At 42.0% G+C, this 20640-nt stretch overlaps 2 protein-coding genes across 2 annotated transcripts; one reads left to right on the top strand and one right to left on the bottom strand.

The window, feature by feature from the left end:
- The first annotated feature begins 9836 nt into the window (after nt 1-9836).
- LOC133898923 (heterogeneous nuclear ribonucleoprotein 1-like) lies at nt 9837-15034 on the top strand. The gene is made up of 14 exons (XM_062339742.1): nt 9837-10097; nt 11016-11148; nt 11255-11344; nt 11750-11815; nt 11991-12056; nt 12170-12258; nt 12349-12394; nt 12986-13040; nt 13473-13549; nt 13697-13835; nt 13927-14060; nt 14135-14239; nt 14356-14487; nt 14654-15034. Exons 2-14 carry the CDS (start codon nt 11131-11133, stop codon nt 14714-14716), a joined length of 1080 nt encoding a protein of 359 aa, XP_062195726.1. The 5' UTR covers nt 9837-10097; nt 11016-11130; the 3' UTR covers nt 14717-15034.
- A 1298-nt stretch (nt 15035-16332) lies between these two features.
- LOC133899211 (dicarboxylate transporter 2.1, chloroplastic-like) lies at nt 16333-20640 on the bottom strand. Its single transcript, XM_062340184.1, has 4 exons — nt 19758-20640; nt 18055-18368; nt 17197-17645; nt 16333-16723 (listed from the first exon to the last, which is right to left on the bottom strand). The coding sequence occupies exons 1-4, from the start codon at nt 20532-20534 to the stop codon at nt 16608-16610; spliced, it is 1656 nt and encodes a 551-aa protein (XP_062196168.1). The 5' UTR covers nt 20535-20640; the 3' UTR covers nt 16333-16607.

The following is a 20640-nucleotide window of genomic DNA, read 5'->3' as shown; positions in this document are numbered from 1 at the left end:
AAACCCTATTGCAACTACTGCAGCATGAATGCAACACATTTAACTACAACCTAAGGCAAATTTAAATTTAGAAATTAATTTCTTTCTATATTGAATAAAATCTACAACTCCTATTTAAATTCTAGCAAAATTTTAAACTATTGCAAAAAATTGTAAATTTAAGGTGTTACAACTCCCACCTTTGAGCACTTGATTTTTTCGTCAAGCCGATTGATCCCATGTTTGTTACTCTTGGAGCTTAGAGCTCCTAGATAGTTAGGCCATCGCTTGTGAGATCATAAGCTTGCGGTGTGCTGTAAGATCGTTTGTGAAGGCTCCTCCTCGCATCCACAAGGGAAGAGAACATTTAGTAAGCCAAAGCTTGATCTTGGTGGTCACTTGGTGAGAAAAATGGTTGAAAGAAACCTAGCTCTTTAGAGCTCCTCAACAGAGATCTAGGAACCTCATTGGTGGGGGTCAAACTTTGGGAAACAAATTCATGTCTTCTCTGCTTACTCGTATTCGTTCTTGTGCATATTGACTTTGGGTGATTTGCCCTGATTTACTTGGTTGTGAGTTTGTGGCTGCAGGTGAACGATGGAAAGGTATTAAGACATCATTTGAAACCTATGGTAACACTTAGAATCAATTAGATTTGCCTAGACGTCTTGAATTTATAATTTGTTCTCTGTAGCCGGAAAGTCCGGGTTAAGCTCCCGAAAGTTCCAGATTGAACCCGGAAGTTTTGGATTGAATTTAATTTGCTACGAAGTATTAATTTGTAGGAACGCCTATTAACCCCCTTTAGGCGACATCTCAACCGTTCAATTTGTATCAGAGCCTAATCTCCCACAAGGCTTCACTGCTTCGAGAAATTGATGATGTCAACGTCCAGGGATAAAAGTCCGAAGGGCGACAACTCAACGAAGCCTATTGAATTGGGTGATGCTTTAACAACAAATGGCTCCAAGGATAAAAGGGGAATCAAAATTGGTTTTGATTATAGCAAGTTAAATTCTTTCTCTAAAAACTTTATCTCCGTGCCTTCTGGGCGTGCACCGTACTTTGATGGTACGCACTAAGCTATTTAGAGGCACAAGATGAAGATGTTTCTAATATCACTACATCCGAGCATTTGGAAGATCGTATGTGTAGGTCTTGATTTTTCAGAGGAAGACATGGAACTTACACCAGAGCAAGAACAAGCAATCCTTCGGAATGCTCAAGCAATGAGCATCCTCCTTAGTGCCTTGAGCCCTGAGGAATTCAACAAGGTGAATGGGCTTGAGGAAGCTAATTAGATTTGGGAGACACTCCAAGTGGCACATGAGGGCACCACAAGCGTAAGAGAGTCAAAGATTGAGCTCTTGGAAGGAAAATTAGGAAGGTTTGTGATGGAAGATGATGAAACTCCCCAAGAGATATATGACCGCATGATGGTTTAAGTAAACAAGATTCGATGGCTTGGAAGTGATGAGCTAGATGAGCACAAGATGGTGAAAAGATTGTTGAGAGCCTTTGCACCAAGGAATCTCACCTTAGTAACATTCATCCGTGAAGAAGGGACTACAAGAAACTCACGCTAAGTGATGTGCTAGGAAGGATCCTAGCGCATGAGCTTATGGAGGAGTAAGCTATGAAAGTAAAAAACCTTGTCAAACAATGATCAAGCTCCAAGAACAAAGATGTTGCATTGAAGGCAAGCAAGATCAAGCAAGATGAAAAAGCTAGTTCAAGTGAAGAAGAGAGCTCCGATGATGAAGAAATTGAGTTCTTTGTGAAGAAATTCAAGAAATTCTTGAAAAAGGGCGGCTAACAAGACCAAGAAAAAACAATGCAAGAGAGCTTGTTATGTGTGTGGCGAGGTTGGCAATTTGATAGCCGAGTGTCCTAACAAGAAGAAGAACAAGGACAAGGAAGAGAAGAAGAGCAAGCCTTACAAGAAGGACAAGCGCAAGACCCGCAAGATGATCTATTTGGGTTAAGCTCACAATAGCGAAGGGTGGGACTCAAACGACTCCGACTCCGTCTCCAATTCTGATGATGAAGGGGTCGCCATAATTGCCATCTGTTCCACTCCACCAACAAGTTCACTTTTTAGCGACATGAACGACGACAACGACACACCCATTTATCTTATGGCAAAAGGGCGCAAGGTAAAATCACAACCCAAACTCATATATAACGATAGTGGTTGTGAAAATTTGCTAAAGGTTTAAGTAAAAATGTCATAACTAAAATGAAAGAACTAATTGAGACAATAGAGAGTCAAGAGTAGATTCTCGAGAAGCAAGAGGTCTTGATCATTCTTGAAAAGGAGAGAAACCTTGAACTCGAGAAGCTCCTTGCTAAAGAGAAGGGAAAGATTGAGGATTTGACCAAGCAATTAAGTTTAGCCAATGAATCTATTACTAGTCTAGAGGGTAGCAATGCTACACTTTAACAGAATTTTAAATGTTTGGAAGAAACTCATAAAGCTTTTGAAGTGCAATTTGATGCCCTTAGGAATATCATTTCCTTTAATAATGCAATTTTGCTCTCTAATGCTTCCACTAGTCAAGGTTGCTCTCATTGCTATAATGTTGATATACATACTTATGCTACTAATGCTCAATATTTGCAAGCATTACAAAAGAAAAATAAGAGGCTAAATGTCTTGGTAAAATATAGATGCATCAAGACTTACTAATCTAAGGATGCCCTTTACAAGACCGTTAGTGGTCAAGCAAACAATAAAAGGCAAGAGCATGGATTTGATGCCTATGAAAGCAAGCCATGTGATCATCATCTTTATTGCTTTCACTTAATGATGGGAGCTTCATCATCATCTTCTTCTTGTCAATTGTATTTGCCTTGAGAGCAAGATTCTTCTTGGATGAAGACTCATGATCTCCAAACAAGAATATCTCATAAACACATATCCTCTCAACGGCGTCAGTGATGGTAATGTCATTGATGTCACTTTCATGAAGAAGAGAGATGACAATGTTGTATTGCGACTTGGGAAGCACTGTCAAGATCCTATGAATAACGTCTCTTTAAGACAATTGAGTGAGTACAAAAGAATTGATTTCTTCCACAAATATATTCGGTGAGTACAAATTCTAATCCCCACTATACCAGCTGTCATTAGCTGTTACTGCTGAGAAATAATCTGATGTTATCATCCAGTGAGCACACACTTAGCACCGGACCATCCGGTGAGTACAACATAGCAAAACTGCCCTTTTGCAACCTTCTCTGGAAAATATGCTCTGGTGATTATTTCATTGCCATCACCAGACTATCCGATGAGTTGAACTTCTTCTGCCCTCAAAATCTTCTCTGCAGGAAATGCTCCAGTATACATATTTGTTCATCACTAGATTATACGGTGAGTAGAACTTCTTCACACCATCCGAAGCAATCCTCTCTGGAAATATTGCTCTGGTGATGAGAGTATAGTGCACACATCATGATCATCAGACCATCCGGTGAACTTCATCACTTAGAACCGCCTCTGGAATAAATAGTTTGATGATTTCATCATTGCATCACCGGATAATCCAGTGAGTTGAACTTAATTTTTTCTGGACAATTCCACTTCTACTGAAATTAGTCCGGTGCTCTGAACAAACTAACACCGAACCATTCGATATAACACTTCAATATTTTTGGACACGTGTCACCCAGAAAAGTATCCGGTGATTCCACAACATTAATCACTAGACCATCATGTGTATGAAATGTGTTTTCTGACTTGATGACCAAACATGATCCGATGAGAACAAGCTTCACAAGACCGGATCATCCGATGAACTAAAAGGACTTCTGAGCTTGTCCAATTCAAACTTTCTTGAGCTCCAACTACTCGACATCTCAACCATGGGTTTTTTTGAGCTATCTAGTGCTAGAATTTCATAAGTGTGCATCAAACCAAGTATAGACTCACTAAGTCAAGCTACTACTCTTAGCCCCTCTTTATAGTACGATCAAAGGACTAAGGAAATAGATATATATTACTATAAATGTCATTCATCTCCTTTGTGACACTTAGAACTAGAAGATCCTTAATCTTAACACACATGTCATTTGATCATCCATATAATCGCTTTAGGGATGAAGCATACCCAATTATCATTGTGAACTAAATTTTTTTATTCCCTTTAAAACAAATTATTAGTCACAATTATACAGTTGTTATTAATCACCAAAACACTTACAACTTACCTAGTGGCCTAAATGCTACACTATCTCACGTTATAAGGCGTGTTGGGTTGTTCGTGGGTTCTCCCAACAGCCCGGTGTTGATTACAGTGAAACCTTTAGTCCGGTGACCAAGCCAGCCACCATACGTGTTGTTCTTAGCATGTCCACTTCGCTTGATTGGTCAATTCATCAGTTAGATGTCAAGAATGGCTTTCTTCATGGCACTCTTGCGGAGACTATTTATTGGCAACAACTAACTAAATTTTTTGATCCCCTTCGTCCTTCTCATGTCTGTCGTCTCAACAAATCAAGTTATGGCCTGAAACAAGCACCATGAACCTTGTTTATTCGATTCACATTGTACCTCAAGTCTCTCAAGTTCATTGATCCAAGGCTAACTCGTCACTTTTCATCTACAAATAAGGTAAACACATTGCTTATCTCCTTTTGTATGTAGATGATATCATTCTCACTGCCAACAACACCCCCTTTCTTTCCCACATCATCTCTAAATCATGCAATGAATTTTCTATGGCCGATCTCAGTCCTCTAGAACATGTCCTTGGCATCTCTATGCGCAAAACACCCACTGGCCTTTTCTTGTCCCAACAGCAGTATGCCCTCAAACTTCTCGAGCGCGTCAACATGTCCTATTGCAATCCGTGCCTTACCCCCATTGACACCAAATCTAAATTGTCTGTATCTTCTGGCCCTCCAATCACCAATCTCACATAATATCGGAGTTTAGCCGGTGCACTTCAGTATCTGACTCTTACTAGGCTGGACATCAGCTTTGCAGTTCAACAAATTTGCTTGTTCATGCATCAGCCATGTGAACCACATATTCATCTGCTCTAAGCGAATTCTACGGTACATCCGGGGCACTTCGTGTTATGGCTTGCACTAGTTCAAGTCATCGTTCTGAGATCTTGAGGCATTTTTGTACTTGGATTGAGCCGGATGCCGGGACCCTGGGCACTCCACATCTGGGTATTGTGTCTTCTACGGGGATAGCTTGGTGTCGTGGTCTTCTAAGCGCCAGGACATAGTCTCTCGATCTAGTGCGGAGGCCGAGAATAGGGGTGTTGCTAACGCAGTGGCCGAAACTTGTTGGCTGAGGCAACTTCTTCATGAACTTCACCAGCCACCTCATCGTGCAACTATTGTCTGTTGTGATAACGTGAGCGCCATGTATCTATCTTCCAACCCAGTGCAGCACCAGAGGACTAAACACATCGAGGTAGACTTACACTTTGTTTGGGAGAAGGTGTCCATTGGGGAAGTTAAAGTCCATCATGTGCCTACTACCCAACAATTTTCAGACATGTTCACTAAAGGATTATCGTCGGTGCAGTTCAACGAGTTCAGAGATAGTCTGCACATTTTCCCCAGTCCATACTGCGCGGAGGGGGGGGGGGGTAGGAGACCGATTCTATACATCTATGATTCCATCACCTGAACGGGTCTCCTCTCCTAACCCTCTCCCGAATCATCAGGTCTCTCAACGTCTTATGGATAAGCACGCCGCCCTTCTACATCGGATCACTCCTGCACGATGTCTAGATCTCCACTTTGTCTAGATCACCCGGTCACGTAGCTTAGCGTTTGTTGTGCTTTTGTAATCCTTTGTACTCTATAAATAGGACTTGTACATGATCAATAAAATACACTTGAGATCATAACTCTTGTACCGCACCCACGTGCACCTAACGGGTTCCTCCCGGCCACCTATCGGAGTCGGCATGAGTGGGGAACGAGACTCGTGGTGGGGTTCGCCGATGGGTAGGAGTAGGACCTCGGACTTGGAGTTGGAGGTGGAGGTCAGCAATAACATTTTGCATGGGGCGTGTCACGTGTGTCACGTCACAGGGCTCACGTTTCCAGGGGAGGGCGCCGGAGTGCAAAAGTCGGTGCCCGATGTGGCCAATTTGTCTAGTTTGTGCTCCTATCCTCAACCTGGTCAGGGTGTCCTCGTCACTCGTCGCATAGAAGCTGGACGAGCCAAGTCATCCTTTGGCTGCTGGGTGCTGGTCTAGCTGCTGATAAAGGGCGTCTGGCCCTGGCCGGCTCCCTTCAGTGCCACGCTTCGCCGCATTACTAAACCGACATTAAGTTGGAGAAATGTAGACTTTTGGTAGCATGCTGAACCTCAGAGGACATACGAATCTTGAGTCTCAATGCTTGGCACCTGAACTTTAAGCATCTCAATGGCACATGAACTTTTTGATGAAAAATAGCTAGTGCTTAGATAACAAAACTCTATGTAAATTACCTGCTGGCTTATGTATGCGCTGGTCTAAGTTTCCGTCCAATCAAGTAAATGACAATGCAATCATGTGTAAAAACACAATTAACGAACTCAACAATAATCGAAATAGAGGGATAGAGAGATCTTTGGAAACCAACTCTTTTCTTTTGTTAATTCTTGTCAAGTTGTAGCCACCATGTATTTAACAAATTTATTTAAGAGCTATGTCTAGATCATTTGTTATAGGTTTGATCAAACTATCAAATAGACACCTTCCATCGACATGTCAATTGGAAACAACATAGCCCAAGAACACTCTGATTAGCAACATGCGGTGGCGCGCAAGTTAGCTGCATGTTCTTCCTTTTGCTTGCTTCAACTAGTACCTCTCCCACCATAGGCGAGTCTCCTTCCACCACATAATACCACTGAAAACACTCATGCATGTATAAATCGTGAGTACCAGGATTTGAACCCTAATAGATGAAGTTATACCCCCAGCTCTACCACTACACTAAGAGGTGGTTCCCCAACTCCATCCTCTCCGTTTAGGTCAACTCACTGGCCATTCAAACGTCTCCTTCCAACCTCTCCTCTTCGACCACACAAGGTAAATAGGGTCATGATGCTATCTCCACCTCCGGTCGGCGCTGACGCTCGCCATGGTCATTTCATCCTTAATACTCTCCCAGCTATAATATTGTGAATGTGTCACTACTATAGAACAGATCATAAGTAGCGCCTCATCAGTGTCGGTTCGAGCGTAACTGATACTGTTGATGTATCAGTATTGGTTCTTAAACTCCCGCGCGCGAACCACGATTGAGGCGCCATGAACTGGCACTGATAGTGTCTATCAATCGGTTCTTGGCGCCTCAAATATTACTCACGCGCGGGAGTTTAAGAACCAGTGCCGATTGGAACTAGAATCGACACTGATACCTGTGTTATATTTATATCCAATACTTAGTCGCTTCCTCGTTTGCTCCATTCAACTTGATGCCGCTCCTCCTCCCCAACCGCCGCCTCCTCCCCATCTGTAGCCTCCTCGTCCTCGTCCTCGTCGTGCGTCGGCCCGCCGCCTCCTCGTCCTCATCGCCCGCTGACCGCCGCCTCCTCGTCCTCGTCATGCGTCGGCTCGCCGCCGCCTCGTCCTCCTCGTTGCATGCCGACCGCCACCTCCTCACCCTCGTCGCGCGTCAGCCCACCGCCTCCTCCTCGTCGCCTCCTCGATGTCCCCATGGTGAGCAGCATCAGCAATGGAGGTGGAGGGCGTAAATCTAGGCAGCGTGGAGGTGACCGCTTCATCCTATCCGGGTATCTAGGTGACCACCCTCGTACTCCCGACCTCTAGATCCTCAACGACGTATCCCCTTCCTACCCAGAAGGGCCTCAAAACACCTAGGTTAGTTATCAAATTCAAGTTAGCAAATTGTAATTAGCAAATCATAGTTAGCAATTTTAGTTAGATAATTTAGGTCCTGAAATTATATATGTATTTTAGTTTAAAATATGTTAGCTTATTATTTGATGTGTATGTCATGATATTAGTTGTGTATCGCTATATCAGTGTTTTAGATGTTACCATCACTTCGCAATGAGTAACTAATTTGGTACTTCCTTGTTCTATAATTGATGACTTGACATAGTTGTGAGATTATCTACATGTGCCGATTGATATGGAATTGGTGTTTTTTCTTTGGGCATGTAGACGTACATATGACTTGTCTTAGATACATCTGCATGCTCAGAGATGAAAATCCCTTTGCTATAAATTATAAGAAGATCAGTTAATATTGCAGTTTACAGTTAACAAATTTAGAAACTAACATGCCGATTGATGTAGTTGCTTTCTTATCTACAATGGCTACATGACGTTATTGCGGACCTTGGTAGCACACCACCTATGGTGATGACCACATTGATTGATAACAATAAAATGAAGATCACTATCTCTTTTAGCATTGCTTTATATAGAAGGATATATCAAATTAAGAGCATCAAGCTCCGAAACCGACCAAAGACTTATGGTTGAAAGATCTGCTGCTCATGCGTTTCTACAATCGGTTAACCTGCAACTTGGATACATATTTTTGGACTACAACTATTTCAAATTGAAAGCGCTTGAACAGAATGAGGATGTGCTTGCAACGACTCCTAGCTCTCGTGGTTACATGCAGCTGAAATAGTTGGTGACATGAACATGTAGTTAGGATTATTTCAATAATATTAAATTTTTTCATCTATTGTTTCTCTTTGTCTGTAGGATTTTTACTAGAACACTCGAATGCGAATGGATCATAGCTTGACTTTAATATTACGTCTTTTTGCCCAGCAGTGGGGGTACACATTACTTGGTCGTCAATGTAGAAAGGTCTACGAAGGAAAATATCGGTCATATCTTAAGTTTCAATATGATAGTAACAGTTTCGTTATTTATGAAAGGCCAATGGAACTTCCATTTGAAGCAACAGCTAGTGCGCTCATTTATGCACTGAATCATTTTGATATAATATTTAGAGTTAAAATTTTAGATATCATCTATACATGTAATGGTATTTGATGCTATTTTAGAAATGCATGTAGTTTGAATTAATGTATTAAGTATTTATCGTGACTTAAACATCAGAAGAATGGATGCATGTGCATGTGATGCATTTTGGATCGTGCAATTTTTGGGCTACCGACTATCCCGGCACTGATAGTGATTTTCAGTACCGGTTTTATACCTGGCACTGATAGTCAGTGCCGAGTAATCAATGTCGGTTTAAAATCCATCACTGATGATGATATTGAACTGCTATTGATGATGTATTCTGCAGTAGTGTGTCATATTAACTACCATATATTTTCTTAAAAATTAAACTACCGCAAATTTCTAAAAAAAAATTAGATGACTTTTACAACATGAACAATGCTATGTGCTTATGACTAGGTGTTTAAGGAGGAAGAGTGTTAAGTATCTACATAAAAATTGTAATTTTCAATATAAATAAAAACTATATGTGTTTAAACATAATTAATTATTTTATTAGTACTAATATAAACAGTTATGTTTAAATAAGTACATTCCTATCGGTCTAAGCACATATTTCGGTGCGGTTGAGTGAAAAACCCTGTTTTTTTATACTGCTTTTAAGGAAAAATGAGTGTTAATCATCTACATAAAAATTATAATCTCTAATAAAAAAAGACTTCATATGCTTAAACATAATTAGATATTTTGTTAGTACTAATATAAGCTGTTGTGCTTAAGTAAGCATATTGTCATCCGCTTAAACATATGCGTCAATGCTTTTGAGAAAAAAACCTATTTTTTCTATAATCATCTCTTCTAAGCACCTAATCTACATGCTCTTAGACTTACAATTTCTATTTAAAAAACTGATGAAATCAAAATTTGTCTCCTAAGATACAACTGTACCTAAATGGATATGCTGGTGAGGCAAACCGACCGGCTGAGCGAGAGTTCGGCCTCGGTCTGCGACGCAGAGGAAGGCTTCTAAAGTGTCCAAACCCTAGACTCCGAAATCCCAACGCGAGCCAGCAGAGCACCTCGTCGCCGGTGGCCGGTCCCTTCCTCAATCCGCCTGATCCTCCATCCGCCGCCGCCACGCCGCTCCTCCCTCGGTCTAGTGGGGCGGAGATCCATCCTGAGTGGATTGGTTTTCTTCTTCTATTGGTACGTAGCCCTAGTTTGCTTGGATGGAATTCCTTGTTCTAGGAGTTGGTTTTGTTCCCAATCAATAGGAATCTTCAATTCTCTCCATTCATTTACCTGTGATTCGTGCGCTACGTGGTGCCCTTCTGAATTCTAGTCCAACCCACGGTTCGATTAGGTTCTTCGTCAGCGCCTAAAGTCGACAATAGTTGGGCACGATAGGACTCCTTGGCACCCGATTAAGGCGCGGGAGCTGTTAATTTTCATTTTTTTGGGGTTTAGCTGAATCCCCTCGCCTCATGCCAAGCCGCCCATGTTTTGAGGAATTTACGGCGAAATTTTGGGGTAATTTGTTGCTGCCCTTCCCTATATCCTGGGCTGTGGAATCGTGTCTCTGGTACGGACGGGCAGGTCCAGAATTGTGCCTTTGCATTGGGGCCAAAATTTCTGTGGAAAAAGAATTCTCATTATTGTTGAAGCTGTGGTGCATAGCTGAGACGTAAATTTGGAATTTGTCATGAGCCGAATGAGGGCACAGGGGAATACCGAACTTTTTGGCTGTATCCCGCTTAATTGCTGGAGGACTACTTTTTATCTCTCTGGAACTGAATAGTCAAAATACATCCTGATGTAAAATTAATAAGGTTTTTTCTGCATTGGAGTAGTTTTGTCGATATACCCAGTTGCTTATGTCTCGTTACCCTTTTCCTTATGAATTAGTTGGCATCTTTTAATCATTTATATTGTACCCAGCTAACCAATTGCAATCATCAATATTATTGTTCTGGAATGTCCTATTGGAGCGTTCAGATCTTTTCTGTTGCTTTTTTCGTCTGCATAGATAGAGACACTTTACATCTTGCTTTTGCCATTGGCTGTATCGTTGATAATTAAATGCATATTTTTTGCTCCGAGTCTGATATGAATGTTCTTTTCAAGGTAATATCTTTGTTAATCTTGGGAACTTTCAGTAGATTGCTTGAGAGTTTTCTTGGACCAGAGGGACTAGAGAGCCGAAGAGTTTTTGTGTTGTTGATCTGCAGCCAGTGTTATAATGGCTACAAAGCTGGTGGTAAGTGACTGACCCTTCTTTTTCTTTGGGGGGGGGGGGGGGGTGAGATTTGTTACAGGAATGCCTCACTTGAGGAATAACGAGGATTCACAATTAATGCACTTAGGTTCTGGGTATCCCCTGGGATGTTGATACTGAAGGATTACGAGAGTACATGGCCAAGTTTGGACCCCTAGATGATTGCGTCGTCATGAAGGTTCACAATAATTCACATTCATATTAAGGATCACATGCTATACTCTTTGTGTTTTCTTCCCCTTAATTTTGCAGCATTGCGATTTTGGAAGTATTTAATTTTTAAGTTGTACGGAGAACCATTGGTTATTTGTTTCACTGCAAGATTATGCTGCTTAGAAATAGGTAATTATGTGTGGCTGTATGTTTGTGTCCTGTGTGTTATTTTATTTCTTTTTTTCGAGCAACTGTTATTTTTTCTTTCATTTTATTTGAAGTTTAGTATTTGATTTTGAATGTTTGTGCTTGTTCAAGGAAAATTGATAGTATATTTTTTTAAGAAAAACATAGGTGTGCAACTATTAGCCATCATGCTGATTGCCATACTGATTTACCTCCATGTTTCTTGCATGTTGAAAAATAATAGGAGCGCTCTTCTGGTCGATCTCGTGGTTTTGGCTATGTAACGTTCTCATCAGCTGATGATGCAAAGGTAGTAACAGAATGAAAAGATCCCTTCATTTTCTCCATGCGTGATACTGCGTAACAAGTCCTGTACATAGTTAGATCTTACATAGAGTCCGTATGCAATTTTTTTATATTTCCTCCAATTTCAATGTTAAATTTACATTTTTTTTCTGCTGAACCATTCTACAACATCCTTCTAGAATGTTCTTGAGTGTGAGCATGTTCTTGGGAACCGGACTTTAGAAGTGAAGATAGCAACTCCAAAGGTAAATAACATACAAATACTTACCTTTCGTTTGTGTACTATCCATATGGTCTACTTATGATTCGTGTCAAGATGTAGTTGAAATGATTATGGTGTAATTTTCTCTTAATACAGGAAGAAATGAAATCACAAGGAACAAAGAAAGCTACTAGAATATTTGTTGCTCGAATTCCACAATCCGTGGATGAATCAATGTTTCGTAGGTGAGCTATAGCCTTACTGCTTTTTCTTCATTATTAATTTTCTTATTGATTAGTATCGAGCTTGTCTAAACTGGAATGTTGTATTAACAGGCATTTTGAAGCCTTTGGAGAAATTCTTGATCTGTACATGCCAAAGGTTTGAAAAACTGGAAGTGGTTTTACAATGAAACATTACAGCTAGTATTCTATGTGTAGCAATTATTGCTTATATAAAGTGTGAGACACAATCCCTAATCTGGATATAACCTAAGGGCCTTTAAATAAATCATATGTGGTCGACATCAGCGCCTAGAGGATTTAGCATGCAATCTTAAGCACAACTGTATGTTTGATAATGAGTAAACCCATAAATTAGTCCTTGAAATGTCACTGAATGAAGTTAGTTTTTTTGACTTGTATACGTCAACTTTTAGGATTCACTGAATTTATATAGCCTTATTGGTGATGCGTGATTCTTGTATCAGTCTGTGGAGTGCCAGGGAAGATGAGGATTGAATTTATATCAGTGCATCCTCAGCATTTTGAATAATGAATAGGACTGACCTTGTAGTTACTACGAGCATTAAGATCATAAGACAGAAACTTTGTTTTGGATGAGTATTTTGCTCCAAGTTTTTAAAAAGCATTGTCATGTCACATGCAATGGTAATGTGGCATTGCAGGATTGGGGATCAAATATGAAAAAAATTTACTAAAATTAGCATTCCACACTCTTCTTTTTGTGCAGGAACATGGTTCAAAAGGGCATCGTGGAATTGGGTTTATCACTTTTCAGAGTGCAGGTAGGTTTATGGTGTAACAATTACTTGTCAACCTACATGTCAACTCGTACGGGGAAAATGCTACCGAGTGATTCACAAAGCTCCCACTTATCTTGTTGCAGTTTGTTCTTTAGCAAAGGATCTATTTTTATATATTGTTAGTTGATTACACTTGCAGACAATTGTTAATCTGTCCTTTTCATTTGATCTTTTCTGATTGCGCTTGTCATTTTGATTTGCTAGGATTTGGGATAGGATTCTAGTTGCAGTTCTTGCGCCATATTATTTTATTGTTATTTGCTTTTTGCTCATTTTTAATGGCCTAATGCTTATTCCCCTGAGCCATCATGTTTTTTCTGTGTTATTTCCTTTGTCACGCTCATGTTTGTCTTAGCTATTCCTATTTGTTATCTGTGTTTTTGCATTATTCTAACTTTTACTGTAATTTAACAGAATCTGTGGACAGCATCATGCAAGAGTCGCATGAGCTTGATGGTACAACTATAGTTGTTGACCGTGCAACTCCGAAGGTAGTTACCCTATTCTGAAATAGAGCTATAGAGCTCAGTGGTGGGGAATCCAGTTACTAGCTTCTACTGGGCTATCTTAGGACCCATTGCGCTAGAATACTAGATCCACATACTATTTACTGCCACCTGAAAATCTGTTTGCATCAGGATGAAGATGTCAGATACCCCCCGAGCAGGCCATCTCAGGGTGGCTATGGTGCATACAACTCATACATTTCAGCTGCTACCAGGTATGCAGCTTTGGGTGCACGAACACTGTATGATCATCCAGGATCAGCTTATGGAAGTAAGTATCCGTTATAAATTTGTCTCAGATTTGACAAAGCAAAACTTTTCTAGTGGACTAAGTATTCCACCGTTTGACTTTCATCGACCAGGAGGTTACTATGGATCCTCCCAAGGAATAGGCAAAAAGATATTTGTTGGTAGGCTTCCACAAGAAGCAAACACTGATGACCTTAGGCAATACTTCGGTAGATTTGGGCGAATCGTAGATGCATATATTCCAAAGGTGAGGTTAAGGCTGTCATTATTTGCCATGTCATAGCATTTCAAGTTGTCTCAACTTTTCTAATTCCTATATAGGACCCTAAAAGAAGTGGCCACCGTGGTTTTGGTTTTGTCACCTTTGCTGATGAGGGCGTGGCAGATCGGGTAGCTCGCAGAAGCCATGAAATTCTGGGACATGAGGTAAGACTGTTGGCGTCCCTTGCCCTTGCCACCCTTGCATCTAATGTCAAAGATGATAGCGTTGGGCTTTTCTTCCTCTGGAAAAAATTGTGAATTAAGCTGTTCCCGTATCTCAGGTTGCAATAGACACAGCTGCACCGCTCGAGGGTGATTCAACTACCGGTGGTTACATGGAACCCATGGACCTTTATGGAGCTTATGGTTCAATGCGATCTTTTGGCAGGTTCTGTGGCAGTCTAGACTATGATGTAAGCTCAAAATATGTTCTCATGGCATACTAGGCGTATACAGTATAAATTAAATTTATTAAGTCCCTTCAAAACAGAACTATAGGTTTAATTGGATTGTTTGTGGTTGTCACCCATTTTTCTAATCCTCTATGACACATCTAATAACCAATGTTTGTTCTTCCAGTACGGATATGGTCCCAGCGGAAGTAGCAGATCAAGAGCAGATTGGCGATATAGACCTTATTAAGCGTGTTGCGCGGCTTGTTACTATTAAGCATGCAGAAAAGAAATGCTTGTCTGAGAATGCTAAGAGGTACCTCGAGTGCTATGTTAATCTTAAGCCGGGCGTGTGGAATTTATCTATTTGTTCATGCTGTAATATTTGACATTGAAATGCTTCCATCCAATGTCTGTCAGCGATTCACATTGAACGTTGATGCTAAACGATGAAGGCAGCCATGTAGTTATTGTGTGCAAGTGCAGTATGTAACAAAAATCTTTCATTTGCCAAACTTATTATAAGACATTGCTGTTCGCCCTGAACAACTATGTCTGGTCGCTCACCCATCTACGCTTGATTTGAACATGCCAGTGCACTATTGCAGGTTGTCATCACTCCTTGTTATTGTCTTGGGTCCGGGATTACTCGGAGAAAATCTCTGCATGAACATTTAGAAAATGAATTTAGAACGATGACAATGATTTCGTGTGGATCATGCCGGGAGGTAACCAGTCGGTCAAATTCAAGTTATAAGCTGGTCGGTAGTTGCCAGCTCTACAATCGCAAAATCGGATCAGGTAGATGAACAGTGTGAGGATCGAACTGACGAGTAAAGTAACATGGCTACGCTATTTCCACACTTCCACATGCTCTGTTGGCTCGACTTCTCGAGCGAAGGACCATATTTAACAAGCGAAGCTTACTAGTTAGACCATCTCTAACCATATTCCCTTCATTTCGTTCCTTTCCTGATTCCCTTCCCTGTTCTCATTCCCTTTATTTCCTCTCATCTCCAACAGCTTCCCCTCGAGGGGAACCGCGAAGGGAAAGGAGAGAGAATCCCGTCCTGAAGGGAATGACCCTGGGAATCCCGTCGTGACGGGAACCGTGAAGGGAAACCGTTGGAGCGCTGAAGGGAACGAAAATCCCGTCGTGAAGGGATTTTGATCCCTGAAGGGAAACCGTTGGAGATGTTCTTACTGCTACTACTACCGAGCGCCACTGACCCTGTCAACCCGAGTGCAGCAACCAGCAAGTAGCAGTCTGCACTCTGCAGCAGCGGCGGAAGAACGATGGCAGCGTCTCGCCACTCCGTCGAGCTGCCCGTCGCCGACCCAGACCGAGCTCGGTTGCAGCAGCTGGGATGCAACTCAAGTGAGCGCGGACTCTCGTACGCGCTTCGATTCGCATGCTGCACCTGCATGCGATTTCGTGCACCTTCTTCCCCTTGGAATGCTTCTCATGTTGAATTTTTGCCCCTCATGTTGAATTCTTCCCCTTGGAATGCTTCTCATGTTGAATTTTTGCCCCCATATATTGCTCAAGGCTGCCCGGAGCATAGGTCGGAACGTGGTGGACGAGAGTAGTTCACGTCCAGGGGAGGAGCCTAGAGTCGGCCAACCTAGGCGAGACTAGTTCTTGACTGCGTTGGCTGTGGCCTGACCGCAGCTTCACAAGAGCGACTGATTCCGCTTGACCACATCACGGACAACGTTCCGGATAACGGCCTGATCTGGACGTGGCCCTTCCTATTTTCCAAATTTTAGCCTTGTATTTATTAGCTACGTGCTTAATAATTGTTATAAACAGAAAATTCGGAACATAACGGCTACGATTAGAAGAAAATACGGAGTTTTGGACCATAAAAAATCAAAGCTCATTCCTGCAGTGAATGGGGAAAATGCGGTAATACAACAAGGAGATATAAGACAGCGTCAACAACCTATGAACACCCATCTGCCTTCTGGGTTGATCATTTTGGGCAAATGTAGCATGTTAAAAAACTTCTAATGATGAACATTACTATATTATTATGCATTCATCAAGCGCCTCTGACAAGACCCCCCCCCCCAATGGTGAGCCATGGATTACTTGCTTAGTAAGGTACAATTTTGACGAACTTACACTGTTGCAACACTCAATAAAGCCCCAAAAATTTCCACCAGAATGCACCAACAACTCCCCAGATTACAGCATTAATTGCGGCTGCTGTAAAACCCAGCTTGAATACATCAGGAAGGTCAACATACCCCGCTGCACAAGGAAAACATCAGGATATTCAGTAGAAAATAGTAAATAGTGAAGGCTCAAAATACCTACATGAATAGCTTAATAGTAGTACAAAAATGAAAGGATTTTCTTAAAATGTCTGCATGTGCAGCTTGTGGTTTCATTTCTATATAAGGCTCCATGGAGATTTGGTTTTGTTATGTGCAAATATACGAAGGTACTTATAATTATGAATTTCACTCCCTATACCTGGTGAAATAGAGAGTTGATGCTAAAGAACGATTTACTAGTAGCAAATCAGAGTGACAAAATAGAAAAATGGTATGTCAAATCAAAATGTGTTCTAAACATTGCAATGCTAAATAGAGGCTGATCAGTTAATGAACTGCACTAGGCATCTGCATTGAAAGGTGGGGGTAGAAACAAGTAGGGTGGATTGCTTGCAAACTTTGAAGAAAAAAAAGAATTCAAGAAAGGAGATGGAAAAGTAAAATTACCTCCATAGTATACTGCAGATTGGCCACTACTATAATGTGTTAGTGCACCAAAGAGATTTGAATTGTATGTCAAGGCAAGTGCCGACAGTACAGCTGGAACGCCAGCTGCTAAATGCATGGCAAGAAACGCTGAGTATAAAGCTCCAACATGTGCGGTTTGGCTCGCAAACAGATAGTGGATAAAGAAGTACGAGGCCTGAAGAACACCAAATGCTGCAGGCCAACTCAATGAGAAAGACTGAAGAACATTGGCAACACAATTTGACATCCATGACACAATCCCGAGGTTAGTGAGTTGCCCAGCCAATCCAACTAGAATAGCAAACCAAGCTAAGGTGTCCCATGCGGACTTCTCATTCAAACAATCCTCCCAGTTCAGCACTCCCAGCAAGAGAAGAATTGAGAGTCCAATCATTGCAGCAACAACACTCGATACACCAATAGTGTCGCTGCAACAACAGAAACAAGATTAGCCTTTTTCCCTAAAAGAAAAGAAAACTGAATACATTTGAATCATACCGAGTTTAGTTTGTAAAGAAAAATAATAAACATCTCCATAATCAAGAGTGGAACTCACTGCTAATTTCAGACTGATAAAGGTACCTTTCAGGTAAATGGAAACCATACCGGATACAGCAATAGAGAGCTGATCAGTGTTCCGTGATGTGAACATGGTTCACAACAACAACTTTAGCAGGGACCGGTTAAGAAAGTTAATTGTGATGTGTATATATGTGCGCTTTCATAGAACAGAGTAAAGAAATAAATTTTAAAAAAATGCCAAGTTCATAAAAGTTTAACTTGAGATTGCAAGTCAATTTCTGGGAAGAACTCTCCTAGTAAAAAGAAAAATCTTACCCAAAAATCCAAAGTGAGACTGCAAGAATCATTGTACCAATCATAACCCATTCATTTCTTGTTACTGGGCCCATGTTCTTCAGCTTCTGAGCAGCTAATGCTGGGGCTTCAGGAGTATCCTTTATTTCAGGGGGGAATATTTTGTATAACAAATAAGGAGTCACTAAAAGGCCAACAATGGCCGGCAAACTAGCAACCTTGAACCAAGATATCCATGGGTTTCCAATCTTAACACCAATCTCCTCCGCTAGCTTCAGACACAATAGGTTTTGTGCAGCTGCTGTCAAGAAGAGAGCACTTGAGTTGCCAGATGCCTGTTAAGCACCAGAAACAAAACAGTAACACTTGGTCAATTTTTTAATATGATCTTAACGATTAGGAATGAAAATATAATTAGTCAAACAACAGAGCACACCTGTGCACATAAACATGCTAGAAGCAGCATATCATAATTATGTGATATCTGTTATTTCATTTCGAATGAAATAGAACATCTGCAGTTTGAGATTACTTTCTGTATAAAGTGGGAGACCGGGAGATTCGAAAATTTTCAAACGAAAATAGATATGTACCCAAAATTAAACTGCAGTCCTGAAATAGCATATGAAGATCTCACAGTTACATTGATTAATTGTCCAGTACGCATTTTCCAGTTTTCCCAAAGGGATCAGTGAGGTTCTCACAGAGACTCCTTATGATTTCTTCACCTCCATATATTACTCAGGTGATATCATCTACAAGAAAACCTCTATAACACAATCTTATGTACAATCATCAAAGATGATAAAGACATAATGCCACACCTTCAAAGAGGGGACTATTATGTTGAAAAATTGAAATATCAAAAAATGATACTCTAATGTTACTAATTTATTACATCTCATAACTAAACTGAGCCGTTGGACATGGATTTACTTTACCGCAGGCACTAAAAAACTCATTAAACCAGTACTGGATCCACACAGTGGACAGCGGAGTATATAAACCCACAGTTTTTTAGGAAACTAAAAAACCTCCATACACAGGAATCTATCAAACTCTTTAACAAGATGAAAAGGTATTATACCCCACAGGTATTAAGATCTGCATTTACCACTGTGTCTGAAACAGGAAGCTGTCCACTAAAGTACTAGACTAGCAAAATGATTTACAAACCATATCCTATAATTCATATAATTATCACAAGTTTCCACTCCTTCCTTTGCGTAGTCAAATGATCAATTTATCATATAAATAAACGATCAAAGATCTATCTATTATGACCCAACGCATTCTTCAGGATGCATTCAAGAACGAACACAACCTTTCAGTTCAGTGGTGATTAGCAACACTGCACATTCCTACATACAAAATTAAATAATCTAAGGTACAGAATTATCATTACTAAGCTCCAATCTAGTAGCATCAATAACAATTTAATGCAAATATATTTGGAAAACCCATCCTGAGCACCCCCATCAGCAACAAAGTATAGAGATCCGTTGTATTTCCCTCAGTCTAGTAGGTCATGGATAAGACAAAATGCATGACTCTAGATCTAAGCACATGTCGCCGATTCATCAATGTGGAGCAAAGTTTATAGGCCTATGAGCAAAATGTATATCTGATATAAAATAAAAGCAGTTCATATGTAACATCGACACATCGTAATAGTAAAAGCACAGTCTTCAGGCATCTGCATAAACAAGCTCCTTGTTTATTACCTGGAGTTGCGATTGCACAAGGTAGGCGCCCAGCTTCTTAGCCGACGGGTCGTTCGGCTTGCTGCCCGACGAGAGCGACAGCGACTTGACGATGGGAAGGAAAACCCCTCCGGCCCTGGCCGTGGTGCTGGGCATGGCAGGCGCGATGAATGCTTCGCTGATAGCAAGCCCGTAGGACAGGCCCAGCGTGCTGCGCCCCAGCCACTTGACGAAGTAGGTAGCGACGCGGTCACCTAGGCCGGTCTTGACGAACCCGCGCGCGAAGAAGAAGGAGATGACGATGAGCCATATGACCTCGTTGGTGAACGCCCCGAACGCCGCGGCGAAGGGGAGCGTGCGCGTGGCGACGGTGGCGGTGAGGCCGAGGAACGCCCAGGCGCCGACGGGGAGCGGGCCGAGGACGAGCCCCGCGATGGTGGAGAGGAAGATGGAGAGGAGCTGCCACGCCTGCGGGGTCACCTCCGCGGGCCGCGGCACGAGGAAGCGGACGGCGAGGCCAGCGGCGAGTGAGGCGAGGAGGGGAATTGGCTTTGCGCCGCCCGCCGCCGCCGCCGCGGGCTTAGGGCTCGGGCTTGCGGCTTGAGATGCCGATGCGGAGGCGAGGAGCGGGGGAAGGTGGCGGCGAGGGGTGGGGGATAGGTGCGAGGAGATGGGGAGCGAGAGGGAGAGGGAGTTGGAGGAGGGCTGGAGGTGGAGATAGCGGCGGCGGAGGTGATTGTGGGGAGTAGGTAGTGGGATAGCCGGGCGGTGGCAGACGGCGAGGCGGAGGCTCGCCATTGGCGGCGGCGGCGCGCGGCCGAGCGGGAGGAGGCGGCGGAATGGGGTACTGGTGGCTGCGACCTTCGGAGAGCTACAGCAAGGAGCGGCGAAGGTGATTTGTTTT

This window comes from Phragmites australis, chromosome 18 (assembly GCF_958298935.1).
Source record: "Phragmites australis chromosome 18, lpPhrAust1.1, whole genome shotgun sequence".
Lineage (NCBI taxonomy): Eukaryota > Viridiplantae > Streptophyta > Magnoliopsida > Poales > Poaceae > Phragmites > Phragmites australis.
The sequence above is the reverse complement of the archived record's forward strand: the minus strand, read 5'-3'. Positions and strand labels throughout refer to the sequence as shown.